Source organism: Alligator mississippiensis, chromosome 12 (assembly GCF_030867095.1).
Source record: "Alligator mississippiensis isolate rAllMis1 chromosome 12, rAllMis1, whole genome shotgun sequence".
In the NCBI taxonomy this organism is placed as follows: Eukaryota; Metazoa; Chordata; order Crocodylia; family Alligatoridae; genus Alligator; species Alligator mississippiensis.
Genome location: NC_081835.1, coordinates 32,287,398 through 32,314,720, shown reverse-complemented (window position 1 = coordinate 32,314,720; position 27,323 = coordinate 32,287,398). Strand labels below are relative to the sequence as shown.

The following is a 27,323-nucleotide window of genomic DNA, read 5'->3' as shown; positions in this document are numbered from 1 at the left end:
GGAGGCAGCTCATTGTCGGTGGTCTCAGAGGGGTCGTGACCCTGGTCTTTCTTTGTGGGGCTCCAAACCTTCCCTTTACCCCACCTTTACCACATCCACAGCCCGGGAGGACTCTGGTCCCTGTAATCTTCTCCAGGATGATATCTTCTCACCCATGAGGCCTGCCTCGACCGAGGTCAGGTCTGTTGGGCTGTTAAACTTTCCTGAATGGATCCCTTGTCTTCAGGCCAACCTTCAGGTAACTAAACACGCCCCAGCCTGGGGTGAACAATAACTTAGAAGCCACTAAACTAAAAGAGAAGACGTTCAGCGTCTGCCAATAGGGTACCTGGGACTTGGACCCCAGGACCCTTCTGCTTCCCAGGGATGAGAGAAGAACTTTTGTCCATTTCTCTGAGCACTCTTCCCAGAGACCAACAGATTAGGAGTCAATTACTCCTGAACCCACCACCTGGTGAAACTTGCCCCTTTGCCGCCAGGCTCTGGGCCAGTTGCCGCCTGCTCCTCCCTCTTCACCAAGCTGCCTGCAGAGTTTTCCGTTCCTTACCACCCTTCCCTGCCACCGTACCTGTACTCTCCGGAGCAGCCTGGTCTTTGCTCAGAATCGTGAGGACGATCTTCTTCTCTCCACCGTGACCTTATGGTGAACTTTGGCTCCCCGAGACGGACCTGTGGGCTTTCCCGCTGGGTTTCTCTGGATGGCACTGGAGCTTCTTGCCCCGTGCCCCATTTCGCTGTTCTTACCAGGCTTCACCACGCGTCTCTCTCTGCTGGCATTCCACCTCTCCCTGCCGGCATTCTGCTCCTCGTCGCCTGGCTCCGCTGTCCGCCTCCCTCCACCTGCATCCAATCTTTCCCCACTGGTGTTCTGTTCGTCCCTGCCCAGCTCCACCATCTGCCAGCATTTGGTCTTTCCTTTCCCAGGCAGCTGGGTCTCTCCCCAGGTTTCTTTTGATCAGCCCGCGCTGCCTCCGGGACCAGCTCATGGGACTTGCCAATCCACAGGCTCAGGCAGCTGTGGAACTGCCGAGACTGCATCAGCCTTTCTCCACAGCTGCTGCTTGTCCCAGCCCCTGCTGTGAGTTATCGGTGCTCATCAGGCAGGGTCCTGGGACATGTTGGGAGGGGGGGCTTCTACCTCCCCTCCCACACAGCATGCATGCACAGGGGCACTCCCAGTCAGGGCAGCAGTGCCACATAAAGGTCAAGGCCTTGCAGGCACAGTGGATGGCTGTGATTGACAACATTCATCAGTCCGGTCATGCCTGTAAGACCATGGCCTTATAGCACATTGGAGCAGCCTCACTACATGTCTATAGCAGCCCTTAGTGTGGAATGAGTGTACAGGCAATTACTGTGGAATAGTGATTCTAGGATATTTCCCCATACAGAACAGCACTTGGCCTGCAAAGTAAGCATAGAACTCCAAATACACCTGCACCCCAGCCTGAGTTTTCAGGATAGTTTGCCAAGTTCAGTGACAAGCAATTTAAAATTATGCAAATACAGTATGAAAATTTCCTGGACTCCAGATGGTAAAGAATGAGCCCCAACACAGTAGAACATGAGGATGTTATCCATAAATGCAAGTCCAAGGGACTTGTTGAGGGCAGGACTACCTGAGCAGGGATCCTCCAGCAGGACTGAGGTTTCAAAAAGTGTGTATTATGTGCCCACACTTGAGAAGAATGCTGCTACACAGCCAACACACAGTACCTAAGGATTACTTTGACTGGACTCCATGATACCTGGTTGTTGAACTTTCACTCCATTGCTTCCCTCTGTGATAAGGTAGTATGCCTTTTAAAATGTTGTTTAGAGTCCAAGGGACGTTCCTTACAAAAGCGTAACAGTATTATAGTGCAGTCTAAAACATTGGGTCCAACTACTCTGTAATACCTGTGACCAACACATTATAGATAAGGAAGAAAATAATCTGTACTTCCTATAAGTCTATTAATTAATCATTAGTAAATTATTATCAATGAGATGTACAGTCCTTTAAAATATCTGACTGAAATCCTGAATATGTGATAACAAAATCAACTGGGTCCAATTTTAAGTGCGGAGACAGTGAAGAAGAAAAGAAATAACCAGTAGGACTATTTAATTGCCCAATAACTAATATAAATAAACCACAATTATACTTGTAAGATAACTGTAGGCTAACATAGCTTGTGAGGGCCTATGTACACAGAGCTCTTTCAACGAACCTCATTTCTACACAGTATACAGTAAATGCTGAAAAATGGCAAAGCTATTCAGCTACGATTACAGATGAAATTCTTTCATAATGTCTACTTCCAATACTGAACAGCGGCTTGCATGTAACAAACTGTCAGCATACTCGTCTTTTACCACTGGCAACAATACTACAAGGTGATTGGTTGGTAATGACATCATTTTGTTTTCTTTCAAAGAAAATAAAGAACTAGAGTACTGATAAGTAAATAATGAATTCCCATGGGAAATTCATCAATGCCCTGAGCCTTGTTATTCCTCCTACAAAAATCCATCTCTATTTACATATAAAACATTCATTATTTAATTGGTTTCTTTTTATAAAATGGTAAACCATTGTAAAAATCAGTCCAAGTAACTAACATTTATCTCACAGTGGTAATATTTGCAAATGCAATTATCTTGGTCATTTATCCCTCCACAATTCATCATTTTCATGATTCAGATGTTAACCAAATTTGTCTGTTAAACTTGCTACAAAAGCAAGAAGTTCTTTGCATGTCAAAATGATTTAAAGTAGTAGCTGTTAAAGTACCCACCTGCCTGCATATTTGTTGTAATCAAATAGAGATGTCACTTCAAACAACGTACAGCGAAAACATAACTATAAAGTTCAACTTTACTGATATAGGTGCAACTGCAAAAAAGTCTGTCAGATTTGTTTAAGGAAATGAACAACAATCCTGGGAAATCTAAACAGCTACATAAAATAATTCTTCTAAAGCAGGTTTAAGGTCAATGATGGTAATGATATAGTGCCTGATCTCCATTTATACTCAGTTTCTTTACATCACCTTGTAAACAAAAAAAGAGATCTTACAAGTGAGTGATGGTATAAGGGTATTTGTGTAACTAAGAATCAGGTTTTAAGGTAACAGATCATTCTAATCCTTCATCCTTCCTTATGTAATAGAGGGAACAAAAAGTAACTAAAAAATCTCAATTTATGCTAGTGTCTTTAGTTACTGACACCATTTTTTACCTGTCAGACTCAACAAATTGTACCAACATGTTGAGCACCACCTTCAGTAAGTGCACTGGAGATCCATAAACCAAAGCACATTTCAAAGCATTCTGAATTTGGGATTGGGTTAAAGCAAAAGGTTAACAGCAGGCAAAAATAATTTCTAAGGGTGCCTATTCATGAGCAGCAAGGCTGTTCCGATATGCTTGAATTTCAGTGCATCAGAGCAGACTTGATTAATTAAGGTAACAGACTTGATTAAGGTCCAATGAGCTCCAGCAGCCTCCAGCGTCTTGTGCATCAGCATCCATCCCTGTGTTTAAAAATGGTGGTGGGGGCACTTTCATAGATTTATAGATTTCGTAGATTTTAGGGTCGGAAGGGACCTGTTAGATCACTGAATCCGACCCCCTGCCCTGAGCAGGAAAGAGTGCTGGGGTTAGATGACCCTAGCCAGGTATTTGTCCAATCTCCTCTTAAATACCTCCAAGGAAGGGGATAGCACCACCTCCCCTGGAAGCGGATTCCATATTTTGGCAACCCTCACTGGTAAATAATTTTTTCCTGATGTCCAATCTAAATTTGCTCTCCTTTAGTTTGTGGCCATTGTTTCTAGTTACGCCCAATGGATGCCCTGGTAAACATAGCATCCCCCATTTCCTGCTGTCCCCCCCCCCCCCCGATGAGTTTGTAAATAGCCACAAGATCACCTCTCAGCCTTCTCTTGAGGATGCTGAAAAGATTCAGGTCCCTCAGTTGGTCCTCATAGGGTTTTTCCTGTAGGCCTTTATCCAAATGGGTGGTCCTCCTCTGAATCCTTTCTAAGTTATCTACATCCCTCTTGAAGTGCAGCGCCCAAAACTGGACAGTACTCCAGCTGCGGCCTGACCAATGCTTTATAGAGTGGAAGTATCACTTCCTTAGACCTGTTTGTGATGCACCTACTTATGCAAGAAAGAGTGCGGTTAGCTTTATTTATTACTTCATTACATTGCTGACTCATGTTCATTTTGGAGTCATGTTCATTTATATCATGTTCACTCATGTTCGTTTTGGCGTCAACTATGACAAACTTTCTCTAAAGCACATCCAACAAGTTTTAGATAAAGTGTCCCCACTGCCATTTTTAATTACACTGATACATAAGAGCCACTCTTGGAGCCAGTAACTAATGTGGGTCCCCTCACTCCCAAAGCATGTGTATAAATGCCCTTAGTGTACACAAATCCTAAAGAGCTAGCCTTTTCAGCTAAAAACTCCTCCAGCCCCAGATTTCAACGTGCGGTTTCCCTACTTAAACTCTTATCATTAGTAACAGACATGTTTGTAGTATGAGTTCAGCTTGCTCTTCACAGAGATTCTTTCTTGCATTATGACATTTAAGAATATTTCAACATATCCTAAAAAGCAGGATATGGTAGTCTGAGCAGCCATGCTAAGGAATATAAACCACTTCCAGTGCTCAAACCAGCTCACATATCCCTACATGACACTGCACTGGCATGAAATATATCTTGAGGGGTCAACCTTAACCATTCTGTTGCATTACAGTAGTCAGATGTTCCAGTCACCAGCAGAGGATTCGGGATTGGAAGTGTGGTCGGGGGTAGAAAGGTAAGAAAGGTTTATTGACCTAACAAACACACGACTACGTGTAAAAAATAATGTTACAATGACAGACAATAATTCATGTCGGCAACTTATCAGCAGTCCCCTCTGATACCTGATGTACGACAAATTTCTCTTCTGCAAAGCTCAGCGCCAATCAGCGCTGTCCGAGGGGTACCAGGAAGGATCCTGGTATTCAGTCCTTGGGCTCCTTGAGATCCAGTGGCCCACTGAAACCAGGTTAACAGCTAACTCCAAATCAGTAGCTTCTTTTACAGAGCTGCATTTCCCTTCCAAATGATTTCCGGATGTGCCAGCCAATATATAACTTCTGAGCTATACTGACAACTTATAGCCACCCAGATTCTCTCTACTTCAAACTAAGAAGATCTGCTATAGCTTGGCAGAGCTGCCACACTGACTGAAATGTCAATCTGATTTGTAATTTTAAGCATCTGGTAAGGGTTTCAGAGCTCGTGTATGATGTTAAGTGTAAAAAAAAAAGTGAAAGTAATGATGACAGGTACAAAGATGATGGCAGGACTCCAATTTCAGTTTGACTTTTGCCCAGTGCAATGATGTAAGAAGGCAGACGTGAAAAAAATCTTTTACTATATATTACATATATACACGAGTAGTCATTTCTCTCCCTCCCTTTCTCATCATAAACAAATAACTGAAGGAGAAAGATGGAAAAAGATCAAAGGAACCTTAACTGTAACATCTACAATGGAAAACACTGCTGAAGGCTAGTAATTTTTTGAGATTACAGTTAAGAGGTCTTTAATTGCCCAAGCAACCTCATTTCCTTCATTTGACAAACAAAGTGCACATTTAGCTGTTTTCGACTATGTACAGCATGTTAATTAAATCAGAAAACCTGATGTGCAGTGGAACTACTTAAATGAGAAGATTTATTTCTTAACTGGAATTGAACAGCTCAGTATCTTATCATTATTGCCACTTCCATAGAGCACTTAAGAGCTACATTTTCTTTACTCTCCATTTATTAAAAAATATGACTAAGAATAAAATCCAGCCTCTGTCAGTAACATATAATTCTATTTTAGTTCTAGCTGGAATCAGAGTCTTCAGTTGGGTAAGGAACATTTCAGGAGAGAGAAAAATTAGAAATCCCCATTCAAAATTTGGAAAATGGAAAACTAAGCATGAAGTACTCAATTCACGCACTACAAAAAAAAAAAACCCAAAACCACAAAACACAAAACAACCCTGTCCACAAAAAAAACAACCAAAAAAGGTACTTAAGATTTTATCCCAACATGCCATGAGTAGACTTGACAGGATTCAATTTTTATCAGCAAATGCTGATAAACATTGAGTTCACTTCATACTCACGGATTGACAAAAAAATATTTCCATAATTAATCATCAAAATTTATAGATAGGGGACATAAGAAAAATGACAGCCAATGGAGTCTGGGATGACAGGGAGAGGAGTCCTACAGAACTGTAGGTTGGACTGCAACTCAAGAGAGGGCATTGACTTAGTGCAGGGATTGTCAACCAGGGGTATGGGTACCCCTAGGTGTACTTAGACAGGTCGTAGGGGGTACGTGCAGACTGGCAGGGATGGAGCGTGCCCCAGGACGCAGCTGCAGCATCTCCCCCAGCGCATTCCCATAGTTTGCTTTTTACCTGGGGGGGCGCACTGGGTACCACCGGCCCCATGCAGCACACCACAACACCTCTCCACCCCCACCTCAGCTCGCTCTCTGTGCTCGCTCCCAGGAGCAGGGCCATGGGAGCGAGGGCAGCGGTACCCCTCTATGGGCCGCACATGCACTGGCTGGCCAACCGGACAGGGCAGGGGGCTTGCACACAGTGGCCACGGCCATCACCACCACCCATTGCCCGGCTGATGCACCTGCGCCACTTTCTTATGGCCCATTGCGCATGTGGCTCTGTGGGCTGCTGACAGGCCTTGCTCCCAGCCAATTGTGGTCTACCCATCAGCAGCCTGTGGAACCGCACATGCAATGGGCTGTAGGAAAGTGGCAGACACGGTGGGTGGTAATGATGGCGGTGGCCACCACGTGCAGGCTACCCCTCCCCAACCTGGCCGGCCAGGCGGCGCATGTGGCCCACAAAGGGACACCGCTATCCTCGACACCACCCCAGTCCTGTTCCTGGAAGTGGGCACAAGGACATACTCCCCACCATCCCTGCCATTCCCAAACTGCACCCCTCCAGCCCCAGCCCTCTCCCCTGCCCTGCTCCTTCCTCCCACACACACTTACCTGCTGGGGTGTATATGTGCATGTGCATGCATGTGTGCACACGCGCATGCATATGTGCATGCGTACATGTCTGCGTGCAAGTGTCTGCATCTCCATGCGTGTCTGCATCTGCCCGTTTGTGTGTTTGTCCCCTGCTCGCCCAGTGGCAGCAGGCACATGGCGTTGAAAGGCTCTTGGGGAAGTGGCAGCGGGTTGCAGAGTCCAGCCTGCAACAGCAGCTGCCTCCACCCCATGCACAAATCTGAGGGGCACGTATCCCTGGACCTCTGCCAGGATGCATGCAGTGACAGGAGCCGCCCCTGCTCCCCCCCAGATTAATCACACTTGCAGCTCCATCCTGCACTCCGTCCCTGCTGTGCAGGACCTGCTCCTGCTTAGCCTTACTCCCTCCCTCACCACAGGGGCCTCAATCTGCCCCCTTCCTCCCCCAGCCCTTAAAAACAAGAAAAAAATATAAAGAGGTACATGAGCTGAAACTTTGAGGCAGGAGTACAGTTGTTAAAAAAGGTAGAAAACCCCTGATGTAATGGACACCCAGGCGAGCACCAACACCCTAAGATACTCGCATAGTGACAAAAAAACCTAAGGCAACCAGAGAAGAACTCAGGTGCCTTTATGGGAATGCCAGAAGCATGGGCAACAAACAGGAGGAACTAGCTCTCCTCCTGGCAGACAAGAAATTTGACCTCATTGGGCTGACGGAGACCTGGTGGGATAAGATGTACAATTAGGCATTGGATATGAGGACTATAGGCTCTAAAGCAGGGGCAGGCAATTATTTCGGGCAGAGTTTTGGCAAGCTATCAAGGGCTGCATGACAGGCAGCCAGGGGCAGATTAATATTTATTTTCTAAATCTTTTAGGGGCCCTGCGGGCTGCATCTCACCTGTGGGCTGCATTTTGCCCACCCCTGCTCTAAAGGAAGGATCAAGTTGGGAGGAGGGGTGGCCCTCTACGTGAAAGAGTGGTACCCCTCCCTTCAGGTTAGGTATGATAGCAGGAAGAGGTCCCTTGAGACCCTCTGGGTCAAGACACAAGGGGGTTCAAGCAAGGGAGACCTGATGGTGTGAGTCTACTACAGAACTCCACCCTCCCAAGAAGAGGAAAATGATCAAGCCTTCTCCAGGGAACTGACTGAGGCAGCCACAACTAAAGACCTGATTGTCATGGCTGACTTCAACTACCCTGATATCTATTGGGAGGACCATTCAGCCAGCTCCAGCAAGTCAGCCAATTTCTTGGCAGCTATCGATGACCTGTTCCTGTCACAGGTTGCTGAAGGACCAATTAGGGGTAAAGCCACTCTTGACTTAGTGCTTACCAAAAGTGGAGGACATGGTAGGGGACCTGAAGATTGGAAGTACTCTGGGTGACAGTGATCATGATCTGATTAGGTTCACCATTCACCAGAAGGTTAGGATCCCAATTAGTAAAACAAAAGTCCTAGATTTCAGAAGGGCAGGCTTCAACAAACTCAAGAGTTAGAAAGGCCCTCTGTGACCAGTGACTGGGTGATTTGGGAGTTCAGAAACGATGGTGCCTCTTCAAGGGAGCAATTCTCACTGCTCAAAAAACAGTCATTCCCACTCAATCAAAGATCGGGAAAGGAGCCAAGAGACCCGCTTGGCTCAACAGGCACATTAGAGAACTTTTGAAAAAGAAAAAAGTATGTATATAACCAATAGAAAAAAAGGTCAGCAACCAGAGAAGAGTTCACTTATATAACCAGGGTCTGCAGGTATGAGATATGGAAAGCCAAGGCAGGCATGAAGATCAAGCTGGCATCCAAAGTAAAGGACAACAAAAATTCCTTCTACAGTTACATGTGGAGCAAGAAAAAAAAATAGATCTCCACTGTGAGACCCCTACTGAATATGGAGGGACAGCCCACAGTTGATCCCCATGAAAAGGCAAAGCTCCTAAATGAATACTTCACACTGGTATTCCAGAAGGCTAATAGGAGCTGTGCACCCGTCCAAAGGCCCAGAGAACGTGGGGAAGCCTATGCACAACATGAAATCAGTCCCGAACAGGTGAGTCCTCTTAGAACAATTAGATATTTTCAAGTCCACTATGCCAGATGACCTACATCCAAGAGTCCTCAAAGAACTGGCTGAACTCATAGCAGGGCACTTGGCAAAGATATTAGAAAAGTTGTGGAACCCAAGGATGGTACCGGACGACTGGAAGAGGGCCATCGTGGTGCCCATCTTTAACAAAGGGAGGAGGGATGATGCAAATTACAGATTCATCAGTTTGATTTCAGCCCTTGGAAAAACTTTTGGAAAAATTGTTAAAGAGGCCATCAGTCACAAGCTTGTAACCTACAGGGTATTAAGAAAGAAGCAGCATGGCTTTGTGGAGGGTAGATCATGCCTGACAAACCTGATGTCTTTTTATGATCAGGTAACTAACCAGCTGGACAAGGGTCATGAGGTAGACATCATTTATTAGATTTCAGTAAGGCCTTTGATTCTGTCTCCCATGAAATTCTCTCCATCAAACTGGAAGGTACTGGCCTGGACCAGCCTACAGTGAGGTGAGTGGATAACTAGCTTAGAGGCTGGTCCCAGAGTTGTAATTGATAGGATGGCCTCATCCTGGAGGACTGTCTCCAGTGGTGTCCCACAAGGATTGGTGCTTGGACCTGGGCTTTTTAACATATTTATTAATGACTTGGATGAGGGGCTGGAATGCTCTATGATGAAGTCTGCAGATGATACCAAGCTGTGTGGAAATGCAGGCACACTAGGGGATAGGGTAAAGATCCAGGACGACTTGACAGACTGGTTCTATGGGCTGATCAGAATCAGATAAGGTTCAGCAGGGAAAAAGGTCGGGTCCTTCATCTGGGTAGGTAGAACCTTCACCGCAACTATAGGAGGCAGTAGCCCACTGGCTGGCATGGCATCTGAATGGAACCTGGGGTCACAAATCAACCAGAAGATGAAAATGAGCCAACAGTGCGAGGAAGTCACCAGCAGGGCAAATAGAACTCTGGCATCTGCCGATATACATCAGCTGATATGTTGCCAACAAATCCAGGGAGGTGTTTCTCCCTCTCTACTCAGCATTCGTGAGGCCGCAACTGGAGTACTGTGCCCAGTTTCGGGCACTGCACTTTAGGAAGGATATGGATATACTTGGGAGGGTGCAGAGAAGGGTCAACCACATGACTAGGGGCCTGGAGGACAGACCCTATGAGGAGAGACCCCGGGAGATGGGCTTGTTCAGTCTGGGTAAGTGGAGGCTGCGAGGTGACTTGATAGCCATCTACAAATATGTCAGAGGGGAACACCAAGATCCAGGGGAGCAACTTTTCAGGAAGGCACCCCTTGGGAGGATGAGGACTAATGGTCACAAACTAGAGGGAAGATTTAGGCTGGACATAAGGAAGAACTTATTTTCCATAAGGGTAGCTAGAACTTGGAACATACTCCTGGCAGAGGTGGTGCAGTCGCCATCCTTGGAGGTGTTCAAGAGGAGGCTGGATAAACACCTCCTTGAGCTAGTTTGAGCTCTTTAACCTCTTACCTATGGCAGGGGACTGGACATGATGATCTTACAGGTCTCTTCCAGTCCATTGACTCCATGATTCCCAGAAACCCTAGGGGGCTGGGAACAAAAGAAGAGGAAGTGACAAAGCAGATGAGGAAGCTACAGGTGAGTAGAGCTGGAACTCAAGCTGGAGGCAGTCCTACAGTAGATACATTCGTCACTAATAAATTGTCTGCCCCCCAAACTGCTAATTTTGTGCAATCTTGAAAAGTTAAATTGATAAAAATTGAACGAAATGTTTAAACACAAACATTGATAACCATAAAAATTATTAAAAAATAAAAACTGAATTCTGCCAAACCTAGCCATATGTAATTTCAAGTTAGCAGGACACAATACTTAACTGCTAAAACAGAAATGCAGTCACTGAATTATATACTAAATAGCTAAAAATTATGATTAAATGAGAAAATAAAGGCTATGGTTTAAGGGCCAACCTAATTGTAATACCACTTAATAGTCTTCCAGAGAAACATCAAGTTTGTTTATTCTTTGCAAAGCACTAGCAGGACTGCAGGTCTGAAGATGAGACCCTAATTTAAAAGTTATGCATTAACAGTAGGTTTTACTTTAACCACCAATAAATACCCTTCTAGCAACAATTAAGAAAGTCTGTGTTGGTATATTTATGAGCTAAACCAATGCTAAGCAACCTTTTTTAGGTTACTGCTAGGACCAAGACCACCGCTTTTCCACTGTGGTGACACAGGAAAGTTCCCTCTGCTACCACTTTTCCCCAAGATGACCCAGAGAAAGTGCCTGCTGCTGCCGCCCTTCCCCACAGCAGCATGGGAAACTAACTTCTGCTGAAGCTTTTCACCATCAAATGTCACCACAGCCCCATGTCCTGCCCGCAAGCCATAGACTGCCGACCCCTGAGCTAAACAGCAATTCATCAAGATGGAAGCTGGTTGATGGCTGGTTAAAACTGTTCGTGTCCACCCATTAATGCACACATTTTTTTTTGTTCCTTTGGCATGTTATCTATACCAACTTAGAATCCTTTTTGCGTAAAGGCCAAATCCAGAGGAGATGCAACTTACATGTTGTAAATTGTAAGTTTAATCAACTCTAATATCAACTGCAAGTCTAAAGGACTGTAAAAAAGTGCAAGACAGAGATGCACCAATACATGGGTCCGATATTGGATGGACACTGACATAAAGAAAATTGTCTGTATCGGAAGTCAGCCTGATATAGCTGATGATTTGGCCAATAGATGGCCTGTGCGTGCATGCAGCTGCAGTGTACCACATAGGTGGCGAGGAGCACAGCCCAGCAGCTTGGAGAGCTGCATGCAGCTGGTAAGTTTGTTGTGGTGGAAGGGGAGCAGGGAGGGAAGAGGTGTGGGGGGGCAGATCAAGGCCCCCGCAGTGGGGGAGGAGTGGGGCTAGGCCTGGGGCAAGTGCTGACCAGCTGGGGCAGGGCGGGGGTGGGACAGAGCCATGGCTTGTCAGGGGGGAGGGAGGGGGGCGTGAGGAGAAGGGGAGTGGCAGCTCCCACCGCCCCTCCCACCACTTATCCAGAAGGGCATGGGGACGGCATGTCCCTCAACCTGCGCAGGACAGGGCAGGGAGAGCTGGGAAGAGAGTCCCACGCAGTCCTGGCCCCAGCACATCCTGTGCACATCTGGGGACACAGGTCCCCCCACCTCCATACCATCCTGAATAAGCAGCAAGAGCAGCAGTAAGAGCCGCCGGATGAGCAAACAAGTGCTGGACGAGCAGCGCGCAGCAGCAGAAGATGCCCACCCCCCCACCCCAGACAAGCCATGGCTCCATTCTGTGCCCACCCCGCCGCAGCCGGGCAGCGCCTGCCCCAGCCCCAGCCCCACTCCCTCCTTCAGCACAGGGGCCTTGATCTGCCCCCAGTGCCCTTTCCCTCCCTCCTCCTCTTCAACCATAACAGACTTACCAGCTGGACACTGCCCTTCAAGCTGCCAGGCTGGTATCAGAAACCAGATCAGTATCAGCTGATATGCCTCCTTAAAAAAAAAAATCAGCTATTGGTATTAGCCCCAAAAATCTCTATCGGTTCACCACTAGTGCAAGATAATACTGAGTACGGCAAAAAGCATATTACATCCCTTTAGACACCACTTGATACATCAAAGATTCCTAAATAGAACTTAAAATCCAGCTCAAAACAGGATTCCAGTTGAACTAGAGAAAGTTATACTGATTGGGCAAAAACCAGGAGTGGGCAAAATACAGCCCCACAGGCCAGATCCGACCCACAGAGGGGCTTTGTCCAACCCGCAGAAGGTCCCTTGGTCCTGCCTGGGCCAGGTAACCTCCTACAGTGGCACGTCCTGTCAGTCCCTAGGCACACAGGGGTGCTGGGGCATTACCGTGCTGAACTGCCTTTCTAGGCAGCTCAGGCAGTGGCAGCGGCTGGTCCCAGCCCTGCAGTACTGGCAGGGACCCGTGCACAACCCCGACCCACCCTGCGCCTGCTGCATACTTGTTTACTCACACTGAACAGCTGCAGCAGTGCCAGCGAGGCAGAAGTGTGCTCAGCACTGGGGAATAGCAGCCCCACTCCCTCAGCTCTGCCCAGTGCTTCCTGCAGCAGCTGCACAGAGCATGCATTGGGCTGCCCTGCAGTTCCTCTTCACTGCCCCTGCTGTTCCGCAGGGTAGCCTGAAGGTGGCAGAGAGTGCAGGGCAGCTCAGTGCAGGCTCCACACGGCTGCTACAGGAAGCACCGGGCAGCGCTGAGGGGGAGGGGCCACTTTTCCCCCCCGTATCAAGCACACTACTGCCCCACCGGTGCTGCTGTTGCTGCAACTATTTATCGTGAGCAGGCGAGTCTCCAGCAGGCGCAGGGCAGGTCAGGGCTGTGTGTGGATCCCTACCAGTATTGCAGGGCCGGGGCCAGCAGCTGCCTAGAAAAGCAGTTCAGCATGGAGCCACCCTAGCCCCACTGTGTGCTCAGGGAACAGCAGGGTGCACCATGGGCAGGCAATGTGGAGCAGGCACAGGGGTCAGGACTGATGCGCTCCTACTGGGGTCAGTCCAGAGTGGGCATGGGGCACTCTGAGGCTGCATGCTACTGGCAATGGCAGAGAGGCATCGCAGGGTGCATGGGCTCTGGGCTGTTGTGGGGCAGCAATGGGTGCTGACTGGCTCGGGGGGGGGGGCTCCCATACCCACAAACCCTCCCCTGGAAACCCCACAACCCCACTCTATACCACACACAATCATGCCCCACAAACACTGCACCCCACCACACCCCTCTCCACATGCACCCCCCACACACACCCCCACCAGTCTCTGGAGGGAGCCCCACTCACTACTACCCCCACACACACCTCACCACACACATGCACCCACACCCCCCCCACACACAACCCCAGCCATCCCCCTCCACACACGCCACAAACCCCATACCCACCAACACACCCCCACAAGCCCTCCATGCCCACCCACATCCTCACATACCCCCATGCTATCCCGCACATACACCCACAGCCCTCCACAAACCTCATACCCCTCAACCACACACTCCTGCAATATACAAGAGTAAGACTTTATTTTGAGCTATTATGCAATCACCTCTATGTACATGATGCAAACACACAAATCAGGACAAAATATATTTTTAAAATAAAAATAAAATATGCTATTGTGGATGTTTGGTTTTTAGTACATAATTTGGGTTTTTTTCCGGTTCCAAGATGGAAAACCCCCTTCCCAAAAGAAGTACTTCCAGGGCAGGGACTTCTGATGAGAAAGGTCTGGGTTAGTGGGTAGGGCTTCCAGCACCAAGATGGCAACCAAGAGGCTGGAGCACTGGTCAAGGGGCAGGGCTACCTTTGCAGACCTCGACAGCTCACCAAAACTTGTGAAGTGACCCTCCAGCCAAAATAATTGCCCACCCCTGGATTAAACCCTCTCTCTAATGAGGGTAAGCAGTACTAGTATAAGAAAGCAGACTAGTAAACTGATGTAAAAAAAAACATTTCCTATCCCTGAACTGTAAGGAAGTAAAGAATCAAAAGGTAATCAAGTACTGTAACAGAAAGAACTAGCAAATGGAAAGCAATTTGTTAGAATGTGAGCCAGAGATCAGTTCAGACTTTGATGATATTGGGTTTATCTGATCTTAAACATCTGTCCACGCCACAAATCCCTAAATCTTTTAATCCCTATTTTTGTGGAAATTTTTTCAATTGTAATTATTTCAATTAGGTGATTATCATTAGCAAAACTTTGTTTCAGTCAACAGATGAAACCAGCCTTCAGCTTTCAAAAGGAAAAATATATGGATTAATGCAATAAAAATACAACTTAAAGACAGAAGAAGAAATTTCATTCATTTCTCAAAATGATGTCATAACAAGAGCTCCAAGCATTTTATGCTTTGGCAGAAAGACCTTTTATTACACTGCAAGCTACACACAAAAGTAATTGAAAGTCTAGAACAGCATATTCTCTAGCCAAGGTATTTAGACTGGTGTTTGAAGCCAGAAGTAAGAGTAGCAATCAGATACTGAATAGTCTCACATGGCAACATCACTACGTATATAAACTTAAAAACAGAGAACTGTGTGAGGAGAATGATTTGGTTCTTTGCTGTGCTGCTGTTACTTAGTAGAACTAAAACGCTCTTGTTAAACCTAGTCATTCTACTATAATATGCCTTTTACAGTGTTTGTTGTTTTTTTTTATTTCAACTGTACGAATGGCAACACAGCAAGCTTCAACTGGCATCTCTTACGTTAAGATGCCACTAAATTAGCAAAAAGAAAATAAACTTAAGGAGTCCCACAGTTTCATGCAGCGATTAGGAACTCATGGATAACTGATGGTGCAGAGGTGCACTGATACAGCAGTCCGATATCAGATCAGTATCGATATGAAGAAAATTACCTATATCAGATATCAGGCTGATAATTTGGCCAATAAATGCCCGTGCTGCGCACAGCCGCAGCACAGCACAGAGCAGAGCCAGCAGCATGAAGAGCTGCCTCCAGCTAACAAGTCAGAAGGGGAGGGGGGAGGTAAGGAGCATGGGGGAGCAGATCAACACCCCCGCAGTGAGGAAGGGGGCAGGGGCCCCTGTGGTGAGGGAGGGAGTGGTGGCGTGGGCCTGGAAGCGGAGCTACAGCAAAATCTGGGGTGGTTGCAGCCTACTCCCAGGGCTGCCAGAACATGCTCTGAGCCCAGCCTCCAGCAAAAAGAGCCCCCCACAGCTGCAGCCTGCCCCACACAGCACAGATCTTAGAGGCACATGCCCCCCCACTCTTCTGAGGTGCAAGTAGTGGTGGGAGCCACCCCCACCCCACGAGCCGCACCTCTGTCCCACACCCCCCTCCCGCCCCTGCTGGGCAGCACCTACCCCTGCCCCCTCCCTCCCTGCGGGGGGTGTTGATCTACACCCATTCTCTTCCCCCTCCCCTTCCACCACAACAGACTGACCAGCTGATGGCAGCTGTATCAGATATCCGATCAATATCAGCCAATATACGTCCTTAAATATCGGCTATTAGTATCAGCCCCCAAAATCTCTATCAGTGCACCCCTAATATCTGAGCTCATGTCCACAGCCTTCAAAAGTTGAATACTAGCTTTTATAAGCAACAAATGCCATGGCTAGGGAGAAGGGGAAACAAACTTATCTGCCCTTCCTGAAGTGGAAGAAACACTGGAGCTCTGTGGGACACCAGCACAGCCAGGAGGACCACTTGTCCTTGGCGTGGACACTAACTGCTCTAATTCATAAATGCCACAACTGGAACAAAGAGAAGTCCCTACATCCTCTCTTCCTGAAGTGGAGCTGGTGTTAGAGTTTTCTCCCCTGCCACTGACCTGCCATGGGTTGATGAAGTGAGTGAATCATGGTGCCAGCTTAACAAGACACCTCCCGCATTGCCTCTCCCACTGTGGACCTGCCTATGCCAAGCTGGTTGACAAACCAAATACCATATGGCTAGGTTCTCAGTCATGTCCAAGCAGGCACACACACACTAGGGACTGCACACCAGCCCACATAAGAGCTGAACAAGCTCTCTGAAGCAGCAGTGGCAGGCTTTGGCTCTGTTCTGGAAGACTGGCAGTTGCTGGACCCTTGACAATGAACTTAAACAAATTCCAGGTCTTCTGCACATTCATTTCCCTAAACTCTTCTTCCCACAGGACTTCACTCAAACTAGCTCCCTTAGTTTGTCAAAGTCTGTCCTTCAAGGAAAAAATGTAATTAAAGACCTACTTTGCTTGTCCTTCCACTTATACAGAAGTGAATCAACTCACGACTAAAGTTATTTACTATGGTATACTCATATATTTTCAAAACAAAGTCTAAAATAGACTAGTCTGGATTGGGAGCGACAGGGAATGCAGGCAGAATGGATCCACTGTAGCCTGAAAGTGAAAATAACAAACTTTTTCAGTAGTGGAAACTGAATGTGTGCAATCCTAGTATAAGGGGGAGTGCTTGGCGAATGTGGTTCCCTGGGAAGCCAGGAAGTTGGAGTCTCTGAACACCATACCTTGGCTGCAGATCAAAAGCAGTACAGGTTCTTGCCATGCTTTGCAAAGCTCCAGATGTTTGGGTACCTGAATGCCTGTGTATTGCCACAGTTTCACAACACTGCAAATTTTCCAAAAGTTCTTAACACTTAAACAAATGCCTGTCCATATGCTAAAATTAGGTATAGCTTATATGTATATATTAAAAGTAGTATGTTATATACGCTGAAAAGGTCAGAGAAGAAATATAATGGCTCTTTTTATGTCAAAGGTTTCCATCTTTCTCATATCCAAACACTTTGGGAGCCAAATTACATTTGATGAAAAAGGCCAGTCCCAATTGTATTCTTCACAGGATCACAACAAAGTAGGGCTGGAAGGGACCTCACAAGTCCTCTAGTCCAACTCCCCATTCATGGCAGGACTCTCTCAGTCAAGCATCTGTCTAACCTGCTCTTGAAAGTTTCCAAGTATGGAGATTCCACAACTTCTCTAGGCAGTTTGTTCCAGTGCCTGACCACCTTCATAGTCCCCAACCTAAATTTCCTCTGCTGCAGCTCAAAGTCATTGCTCCTAGCCCTGTCTCCTACAGCCACAGAGAAAAGCCATCTCCACCCCCTCTAATCATCCTTTAGGTATTGAAAGACTCATCAAATCTCCCCAGTTCTGTCTTCTTCAAACTACATAATCCTAGCTCTTTCAGCCTTTCCTCATAAATCTTGCCTCCCAAGCCCACAATCATTGTTATTGCCTCCCAAGCCCACAATCATTTTATGTGCCTTCCAATGGAGTCTTTCCAATGTGACCACTTCCTTCTTGAAGTGTGGGGCCCAAAACTAGACACAGTATTCCAGGTGAGGCCTCACCAGGGCTAAACAGAGAAGAAAAGTCACTTTCCTTGATATGAAAGTAGTACTCCTATGAATACAACACAGTATAGTGTTGATCATTCTGGATCCTAGCCTCACTCTCTGGAGTATATGCAATTCCACCCAAGTTGGTATTAGGGCTATGTGAAGCTTCGGGTGCTGACTTAATTCAGAGGAGATCCGGCCCAATTCAGTGGCCGAATCTCCAAATCCAAAATCGAATCAGGGGACCAATAAAAAGGTTCAAATTGATATGAACCTCTCCGAATCTTCGGAAAAGGTTTGGAGAGCTTCGATGATTTGGGCAGTCCTCACCGGCTGCAGCACAGAGCTGGAACCAGACTCCATGCCAGCAAGTAGGGGGCAGGGAGGAGGAAGGGGACCATGGGGGGGGGGGACCCCTGCCAGGCCAAATCCTCTGCCCACTCCCCTAGTCCCCATGGCTGCCCCACCTGTGCCAGCTCCCGGCACTTAAAAAAAAAACAAAAACAAAAAAACAAAAAAAAACAAAAAAAGCCCCCACTCCCCAGGTATTGCCAGGCGAGGAGGCTATCCCTGCTGCTCCCCATTGCCCCACACTGTGTGTGGGACTCGTCCACAAGCCCCCGACCCCCACCTCCCCATGGTTGCCCCGCCCACCCCAGCTCTGGTCCTTTAAGAAAAAAAACCCCAACCACCCTGCCTAGACTCACTGGTTCCTGCAGCAGCCCTAGGGTTTCAGGGGACTCGTGCAGAGCCCCCCCACATGGCACAGGGCAGTGGGGATCGCCCCCTGCTGGGGAGGATCCAGTGAGTCCAGAGTTTTCAGGAATTTTTTCCTTAAAGGGCCGAAGCCTCGGTTGGCAGGGCAGCCGTGAGGGAGTTGGGGGAGTGGTGTGGGGGCTCATGCAGAGCACCCCATGCAGCATTGGGCAGCATGACATGCACCCAGTGAGTGGGGGCTTTTTTAATTTCACAGTGCCAGGAGCTGAGGCAGACATTGCCGGGGCTGGGAGAGCAGGTGGGGATGGGCCTGGGTGATTCAGCGATTCGGCAGCAGCCAAATCTCCAAATCAGATTCAGCCTAATCAATTCGAATCACTGAATCAAATCACTGTCCCCCAAAGCAAATACTAGCCACTTTGCACAGGCCTACTTGGTACCATCCACAAATTTGCTGAGTGTGCACTTGCTCCCATTATCCAAATTATTAATGAAGATATTAAACAATACCACACCCAGGACAGGCCTCTGGGGAACTGTACTTGATACCTCATCCCAACTAGATATTGTGCCATTAACGACTACTTGCTGAGTACAATGATCCAACCAATTATGTACCGCCCTTACAGTACTTTCACTTAGGCTGTATTTCCTTAGCTTGTTAATGAGGATGTTGTAAATATATGTAAATAATTTTCAGCCAGTAACAAATAGATTTACTTTCCATTTTTTAATTGTATCTTGATACATTTTAAAAAGATGAAGGGGAAACAGCTATTGGAAAAAAAAAAAAAAGCATACTTTGCTTCAAAGCAAAGGAATTTCTAGAAATACAAAAATTATTAATTAAGAACTACCTGAACTCAATTATATCTACTATGAATATAGACAAATATAACAATTGAATCAATATCAAAAGTTACCAATACAATGGTTGTGATAATACAACTGTTAGATGCATATGGCGATTCCATATTGATACAAGTGTAGCAAAACCACTAACTTTAACCTTTTTTCATTCAGGGTTACAGCGTGATGTAGCTGACATGAACAGCTACAGCATCATGCAGATATAACAGCTAACCCGTGCCTCTGACCAGCAACTCCCCTTTCCCTTTCAAAGCAACTAAAATGTATGCTTATATACCCTAAACTTCCTTTGCCTGCTTTTATTCTTTCCTTTTTCAGATATATAGGGAGTCGGAAAAAAGCAAGGGTAACACTGGACCCCTGCCGAACCAAACAGGACAGCTGATAACCAACACCCAGGAAAAGGCCAATCTGCTTAATGGGTACTTAGCATCAGTCTTTCATCACTCCAATGGGACTGCCCTGCCTAGCAAAACACGGGACAGCCAAGGTGAGGGTATATTTATACTCAGTATCAGTGTTGATCTAGTAAAGGATCACCTTGAGAGGCTGGACACCTTCAAGTCAGCTGGCCCTGACAGATTACACCCTAGGGTACTCAAGGAGCTGGCAGGTGTTATAGCCTAACCATTGGCAAAAATATTCGTAAAAAAAACAACTCATGGCACTCAGGTGAAGTACTTAAAGACTGGAAGAAGGCCAATGTGGTACCCGTCTTCAAGAAAGGGCGGAAAGTATATCCCGGGAATTACAGGCCAATCAGCTTGACTTCAATCCCCGGTAAGATTCTGGAGAAAATTATCAAGGAGACCCTTCTGGATAAGCTGGCTGAGGGCAACATCCTGAGGGATAACCAGCATAGGTCTGTTGTGGGTAGGTCTTGCCTAACCAATCTCATCTCCTTCTATGACCAGGTGACATATCACCTGGACAAGGGAGAGGAGATTGACGTCATATATCTGGACTTTGAAAAAGCCTTTGATCTGGTGTCCCAGGACCTCCTCATGGAAAAATTGGCCAACTGTGGCCTCAGCTACACCACAGTCCAATGGCTGGGAAATTGGCTCCAAGGTCAGACCCAGAAAGTAGTGGTTGATGGTAGCGAATTATTATGGCACTCCATGACCACTGGCCTCCCACAAGGCTCTGTCCTTGGACCGGTTCTCTTTAACATCTTTATCAACGATGTAGACATTGGTGTCAGAAGTGCATTGGCTAAGTTCACCAATGACACTAAACTTTGGGGCACAGCGTCCACACCTGAGGACAGGCATAAGAAAAAATATCTTTACTGTCCAAGCCCCTAAGACCTGGAATAGACTCCCTCCAGACATGGTGCAGGCACCTACTCTAGACTCACTCAAGAAACGCTTGGATGCTTATCTTGCTGGGCATCCTTTGACCCCAGCTGACTTCCTGCCCCTGGGGTAGGGGGCTGGACTTGATGATCTTCATAGAATCGTAGAAGTAGGGTCGGAAGGGACCTTGCAGATCTTCAGGTCCGACCCCCTGCCTGGGCAGGAAGAAAGCTGGGCTCAAATGACCCCAGCCAGGTAGGCATCGAGCTGCTTCTTAAAGATCTCCAGGGTAGGAGCCAGCACCACTTCCCTTGGAAGTTGGTTCCAGATCCTAGGCGCCCTAACTGTGAAGTAGTTCTTGCGGATGTCTAATCTAAACCTACTCTCCAAAACTTGTGGCCGTTATTCCTTGTTATCCCGGGGGACACTAGGGGAAACAAGGTCTCCACCAAACCCTTCTGGTCCCCCCCTAGTGAATTTATAGATGGTCACCAGGGCCCCCCTGAGCCTTCTCTTGCGAAGGCTGACAGGTTCAGGTCCCGTAACCTCTCGTTGTAGGGTCTGCACTGCAGTCCCCGGATCATGCGGGTGACCCTCCTCTGGACCCTCTCAATGTTGTCCACATCCCTCTTGAAGTGGGGTGCCCAGAACTGGACACAGTACTCCAGCTGTGGCCTGACCAGTGTCGCGTAGAGTGTTACGTCTCAGCTCTGTGTTCTCGGGCAACCCTGGCACAGGATGCAGTCTGTCTGACTCACTGCCCCCACTCCCCTCCTCTAGATAAATGAAACTGATTAAGATGCAGTGAGAGACACACCTAAGACCCTCCAGATAAGGGCGACAAGAGTGAAACAACTGCCCTAGGTCTCATTTGCATCCGAGATGGAACCAGATGACCATTCATTTACATGAGAGATGGAGAACAGAAAGCCTGAAGCAGAGACTGCAGTGAATTCTGGGACCAGAGAAGCAGGGGAGCACTGTATGATGGGGAATCTGTGCTCCAAATGTTAATCAACCCATGTTCACACACATCCAGCTCAGCATTTTTCAGACCAGTTCTAATCTGGCTTTACAAAGCACTTCCCCCCCCCCCCCAGACACACACACACACCTCTAAGTTTAATAAGCATCTTGGGCCGTACATTCCTCGGTCCCACTATGGGAGGCCTATTTAAACTTGATTGACTAAAACTCGGTTGCCGGGTTAGGGAATGCTGAGGCAAGAGACTGAGTCAGAGGGGGTATGGGCAACATTTGAACAATGGTTAAGGGTTCATCACAGCGTCCAGCCCGTTGGAGCCCTAATCACAGGTGTTGTCATACTTTTCCCGAGACGACTGGTGGGAGTCCTCTCCACAAAAGGTTATGAACACCCCAATAATTGCTTTAAGTCTGTTAAAAGACTATAGTAAGATCTGGAAAAGTCATGCTAAGCTGAGGCTTGTTCACAATAAGTAAAAATCCAAAATCCTGATGCTGCAAGCTATCTATTGTTTCTGAAGAAACCATGAGATATCCCATCAGTATATCTGCCATCCATAGGAATTTCAAGCTGGCTCCCAAGTATTTGGTTACTCCCTAATCTTAAGTGTTTCCTGATTATCAATCAGTTTCTTGAGATGTTCCAAACCAGATAACCCCTTGTCAATAGAAAAGACAATGATTTACACAATTAAGGATGCTTCGAAGCAGCTGAACTGAGGGTATAAAAATCTGTAAAAAAGTGTGTGTGCTTAAAGAAAGAAGAAGAAGAAGAAGAAAACTCCTGTGCTGACACCATCCCCTGTCGTTCTTGGGACGCTGGAAGAACAGATCATCTCTCTTCAAGAATTGTGCTATGGACTATGCCTGTCAGCTTTGCAGCCCCAGTACCTTGGACTGGTAAGATCTCAGCTCTCTCTCTCTCTTTTCACTCTAGGCATAAATTTCTGAACCTGAACTGTATTAGTTAAGCTTGAGCTAAGTTTCCCCAAATACTTAGTGAAACCAGGGTAGTACTGTAATTGTTTGCATTTGTTTTTCTTTTGCATATCTATTACCAGTAGTACCATTATATATTTGTCGCAGGGCACCCTGATGCCTGCTCCTAGAGAGGAGAAACTGCCAGGGAGAGAGCCCTGGCAGAGCCTAATGAGCACAGCTGCGGGTTGCCGGAGCAACTAAGGGGAGTCAGCTGGCCAGAAGGGGGCAGGGCCTGGCCCTTATGAAGCCCAGGGCCGAAGCCAGGCTGGCAGTTCTCTACCAGCAGCCAGAGAGGCAGGAGCTCCCTCAGCTGAGATATGGGAAGGAGCCTGAGTTGCAAGTACAGCTCATGATAGCCCTGGAGGCTTGAGCTATGATACTGAGGTATGGCCATGCGGCTTGTGGTTATGTTACAGCCTAGGGGCTTGTGGGTTTGTGTTGTGTTTGTGTTATTACACCCGGAGGCTTGGGCGAGGCTGTAGGGGTTGGAGGAGGCCTCAAATATAGGGACCCCAGAGAGTGTGGGGTGCCCTAGCGCCGAGGGGGCGCATTATCTTCATAGCGCCAGGGAAGGCGCAGCTCGCACGCCAGTGTGTGAGCAACTGGCGGCGAGGAGCACGGCCAGTGGGTCGTGGGCGCAACCCGTAGGTTGCGGACGGGGACCTAGACCCCGGATTGCGTGTGGGGGAACATAGACCCCGGCCCCAGGAAAGGGGCAATATTATTGAGTAGCCCAGTGTGGGCATGGAGAACCCCACAGAGGGGGAGCGCCATTGTATGTTATTGAGTAGCCCCGTGTGGGCACGGTGAACCCCACAGAGGGGGGGCGCCATACTAAGGAGCCCTAGAGAGATGGGCAATTACCGAGGAGCCTGAGATGGGCATAGCGAGCCTGGCCGCAGGCTAGTGTGGTAACACCCCTCAGACTGAGGCAGGGCGCTGCAGTTGCCCCGAGAAGACAGGGAGTAGCAGCGCGGGGAGCCAGGGTCAAAGCGTGCCCGTGCGGTTGGCCCATAGGTCCGGGGCCCGCTAGGGAGTCCCTGAGTAGGGACCATACCATCAGGGGAGGCCCAGCGGGAGGCTGGGCACAAGACAGACAGACTGGACAACGTCTATTACATCTGCGAGACTTGGGGCGTGGTATCAGGGGAGGTAGGAGCCACGCACAGCCCATAAGGCTGGGGTGCTTGGGTAGCGCCCATTGTACGGGGAGACCCACGAGGGGTCCAGGAGCTTACGTGCCCAAGAAAACACAAGACAGCCTCCCTATTGCATATTACATCAAGACGTGGCGGGCGAGAATGGAGGGTGCCCTCGGGCCGAAGTAGCGCGGTGAGAGGGCCTCAAGGAGATCACGGCCCTCCGTGAGGACCCCGCCGTGACAATATTTCATATGCTTAGCAATAAATAACTTTTATAGTCAAACTGGTAGTAATTGGGTATATTTTTCCTTCTCTGCTTCTCTTTCCTCCTGTGCTCTGCAGCAACGCTTCTTGTACCTAAGCTAAAGATCCCTGTGAAGCCTAAATTATTGTGGGGTCTGCTCATCAAGAGGCCAAAGACTGGGACGTGCTGAGTTTGAAACACATAAGGGGATCAGCTTGTACAGGCTGATTGACCCAATTTGACTCACACGTACCCTTATGAACTGAATGCTGGCCCATGAGGGTGTCAGCTGGACACCCAGCCGGATTCAGAGGGATTCTGTTTACCTGTGTGCTTGTGTCTGACTGCAGTTTATTGTTGCTCTGATGAACTGATTCTTGGCCTATGAGGGTGTCAGCCTGTCCATGCTGATCAACCCGGCTGGGTCAGGCGTGTCACGGTAATTTGTGTGTGTTTGTGTGTATGACTGATTTGGTGACTGGAGGAACCCAGCCCCATTGAGACTGAGTCCTGAAAGATAGCGCCATTGGGGGTGAGGGCTTGCAGAAGGGAGAGATACAGCTCCGTATAGTAACACAAGCAGCACGTTGACAGAATTACCAAGACCCTAGAAACTATCCCTAATAAATGAGCACACCCCAAAGTAATGGGCAAATCTGGTAACAAGATGGGGAGGATCACCTCCTTGGCCCTACTTGAGATGCACCTGTGGATGCACGATAAGGTCCGATTAGCCTTGCCGACCGTGACCTCACATTGTCGGCCCATGTTCATCTTGGAGTCAATAATGACTCCAAGATCCCTTTCTGCCTCCGTGCTCTCAAGAAGGGAGTTTCCCATCTTATAAGTGTGCTGCTGGTTACTACTGCCCAAACTGCAGCACCCTGCACTTGTCAGTATTGAAACGCATCCTGTTTGTGTTAGCCCACCCCTGCAACCTATCCAGGTCTTTCTGCAGTCTCTCCCTCTCTGCTAACATGTCCACCTCTCCCCATATTTTGGTATCATCAGCAAATTTGAACAGGTTGCTTTTCACCCCATCATCCAAATCACTGATAAAGAAATTGAACAGTGCAGGCCCAAGGACTGTGCCCTGGGGGACTCCGCTGCCCACTTCCCCCCAGGTCGAATATGACCCGTCCATCACCACCCTCTGAGTACGACCCTTCAGCCAATTCGCAATCCATCTGACCATGTAGGTCCTAAGTCCTAGGTACAGAAACTGTGAATATTAAGTAAAGAACCTCCTCAAACTGACATTTAACGTGCACAAGGGAAAGCATCACACCACACAAAATATGGTATTAGAGTTTAAACTTACGTTTTTCATCATCAGCATGTACTAAGGATGCTGCTCTTGACAAAACATCCAATGGAGTCTCCATTCCTGGCAGGATCCTGCAAGATAAAGAACCAGGCTTTCTTTAAATATAGCAGATTCCTTACAGTAAGAATCAAGAAATGGCTTGATCAGGGGCTCTTGGCAAATGCTAATTGTGAATTTTGGGTTCAAAGGACTCTTACACCCAATCCCAGAAATAATGCATCTCCCTATGCCAGGTGTGCATGGCAGGATGCATGATTTTGGGGATCAAGAATGAAATTCCTTTGATCCCCACTGCATGACTGCTGGTGCAAAGAGTCCAACTTCAGAACCTGGTTCCCAACGCGGGCTCCCCAACCACTGGTGACTGGAAAGGTGAACCGTGCAGTCTGGCATGAGGGAAATGGTTCCCCCAGGCTGGGCTGCATGCCTACTTTTAAAGGTCTGGGCATGACATGAGCTCAACTATGGGAAGCTTGTCCCCAGTCTCAGGCTCAGGACCACCCCAGAACTTAAAAAAGCAGGCATGCAGGTAGGCTGAAATATCTAATACCCTATCACAAACTGTAAACATTCTAGGGTCATCTGCACATTAGCTCTGAAACTAACTGTATTTCAGTGTCCAGGAAGGCAATATACATATACGTGGTTCAGGTACTATGCAAGTATACCTTTATCATCTTCCCTTCCCTCCACACCAAATTCTCACTTCATTGGCCCTCTCTCCCCCTATATCAGGGGTTAGCAACATATGGCCCACAGGCCACATCCAACCTGCTAAGCCAAGGGATCTGGTCATGGGAGGCTCTGCCCATGGCCATGCCCATGCACAGGCACAGCCTGTGCCCATACCCAAGATGCAGCTGCTTTTACTTGCCCTGTCTGTGATGTGGGTGAAATTTCCAGCCAACTGCAAGTTGCACTGGGGCCAGGCATCTTCCAACTATGCTTATACTTCAGCACCCCCGGCCCATGTCAGACTGGAGCTGGGTTGTTCCAAAAGCTTGTAAAGGTTGCTGACCATTGCCATAAATTTTAAAAAGACTCAACCAAATCTACATATTAATATCTAAGCAGTCTGCTATCTAGCCAGCTGGACATTTATTTGAACATCAGGTTATACTGAGGGAAGAAAACACTTTAAGAATTACTAAGAAAAAATTAAAATAATAACCAAAGAAGAAAAAGACCAGCAATGCCAGACTGTTGCTATCGTTTCAACATTATAAAAACAAAGTTTTAAAAACCCAAAAGAAAACTGGTCCAATCTGTAAGTGCCCTCAACAAACTGATAGCCATTATAAATCTTTTAAAATAGAATAATGTGGGGCTAGAATATCTATATAACCCTTAATAGTCTCTCAAGACTCCAACAGTATGTCCAAAAAAGTAATGTTGGTGGTCCTTGTAATTACTGTTCTTTTTATATATCATTGTCCCACTTCAAACAGCTACTTATAGCAGCTTTCAAAGATAGTATAATGAAAAATAAGAGCTGGAAGGGACCTCAGAAGGTCATCTACTCCAGGTTGCTGCTCAAGACACAATCATCTCTAACTAAATCATTCTAGCCAAGTGTCTATCCAAACTGGTCTTGGAAATTTCCAAGGATGGAGACTACACGATTTGCCCAAGTAGCCTGTTCCAATGCCTGATCACCTTGATAAGCAGAAAATTCCTCATCATCCCCAACCTAAATTTCCCCTGCTGCAGCTTGAGGCCATTGGCTCCTAGTCCCATCCTCTATAGCCACAAAGAAAAGCCCATCTTCATCCTCTCTACTCACCCTTCACATATTGGAAAAC

At 47.4% G+C, this 27,323-nt stretch overlaps 1 protein-coding gene across 2 annotated transcripts in view; it reads right to left on the bottom strand.

The window, feature by feature from the left end:
* The window catches only part of VGLL4 (vestigial like family member 4), a 166,354-nt gene that overhangs the window by 125,622 nt on the left and 13,409 nt on the right, over window positions 1–27,323 (bottom strand). For both annotated transcript variants that reach the window (XM_019495727.2, XM_014601191.3), the window contains one exon: window positions 25,516–25,592. In XM_019495727.2, coding sequence (XP_019351272.1) covers window positions 25,516–25,579 — 64 coding nt within the window. In that variant the 5' untranslated portion in view covers window positions 25,580–25,592. Of the gene's footprint in view, window positions 1–25,515; window positions 25,593–27,323 lie in introns of those variants that run through there.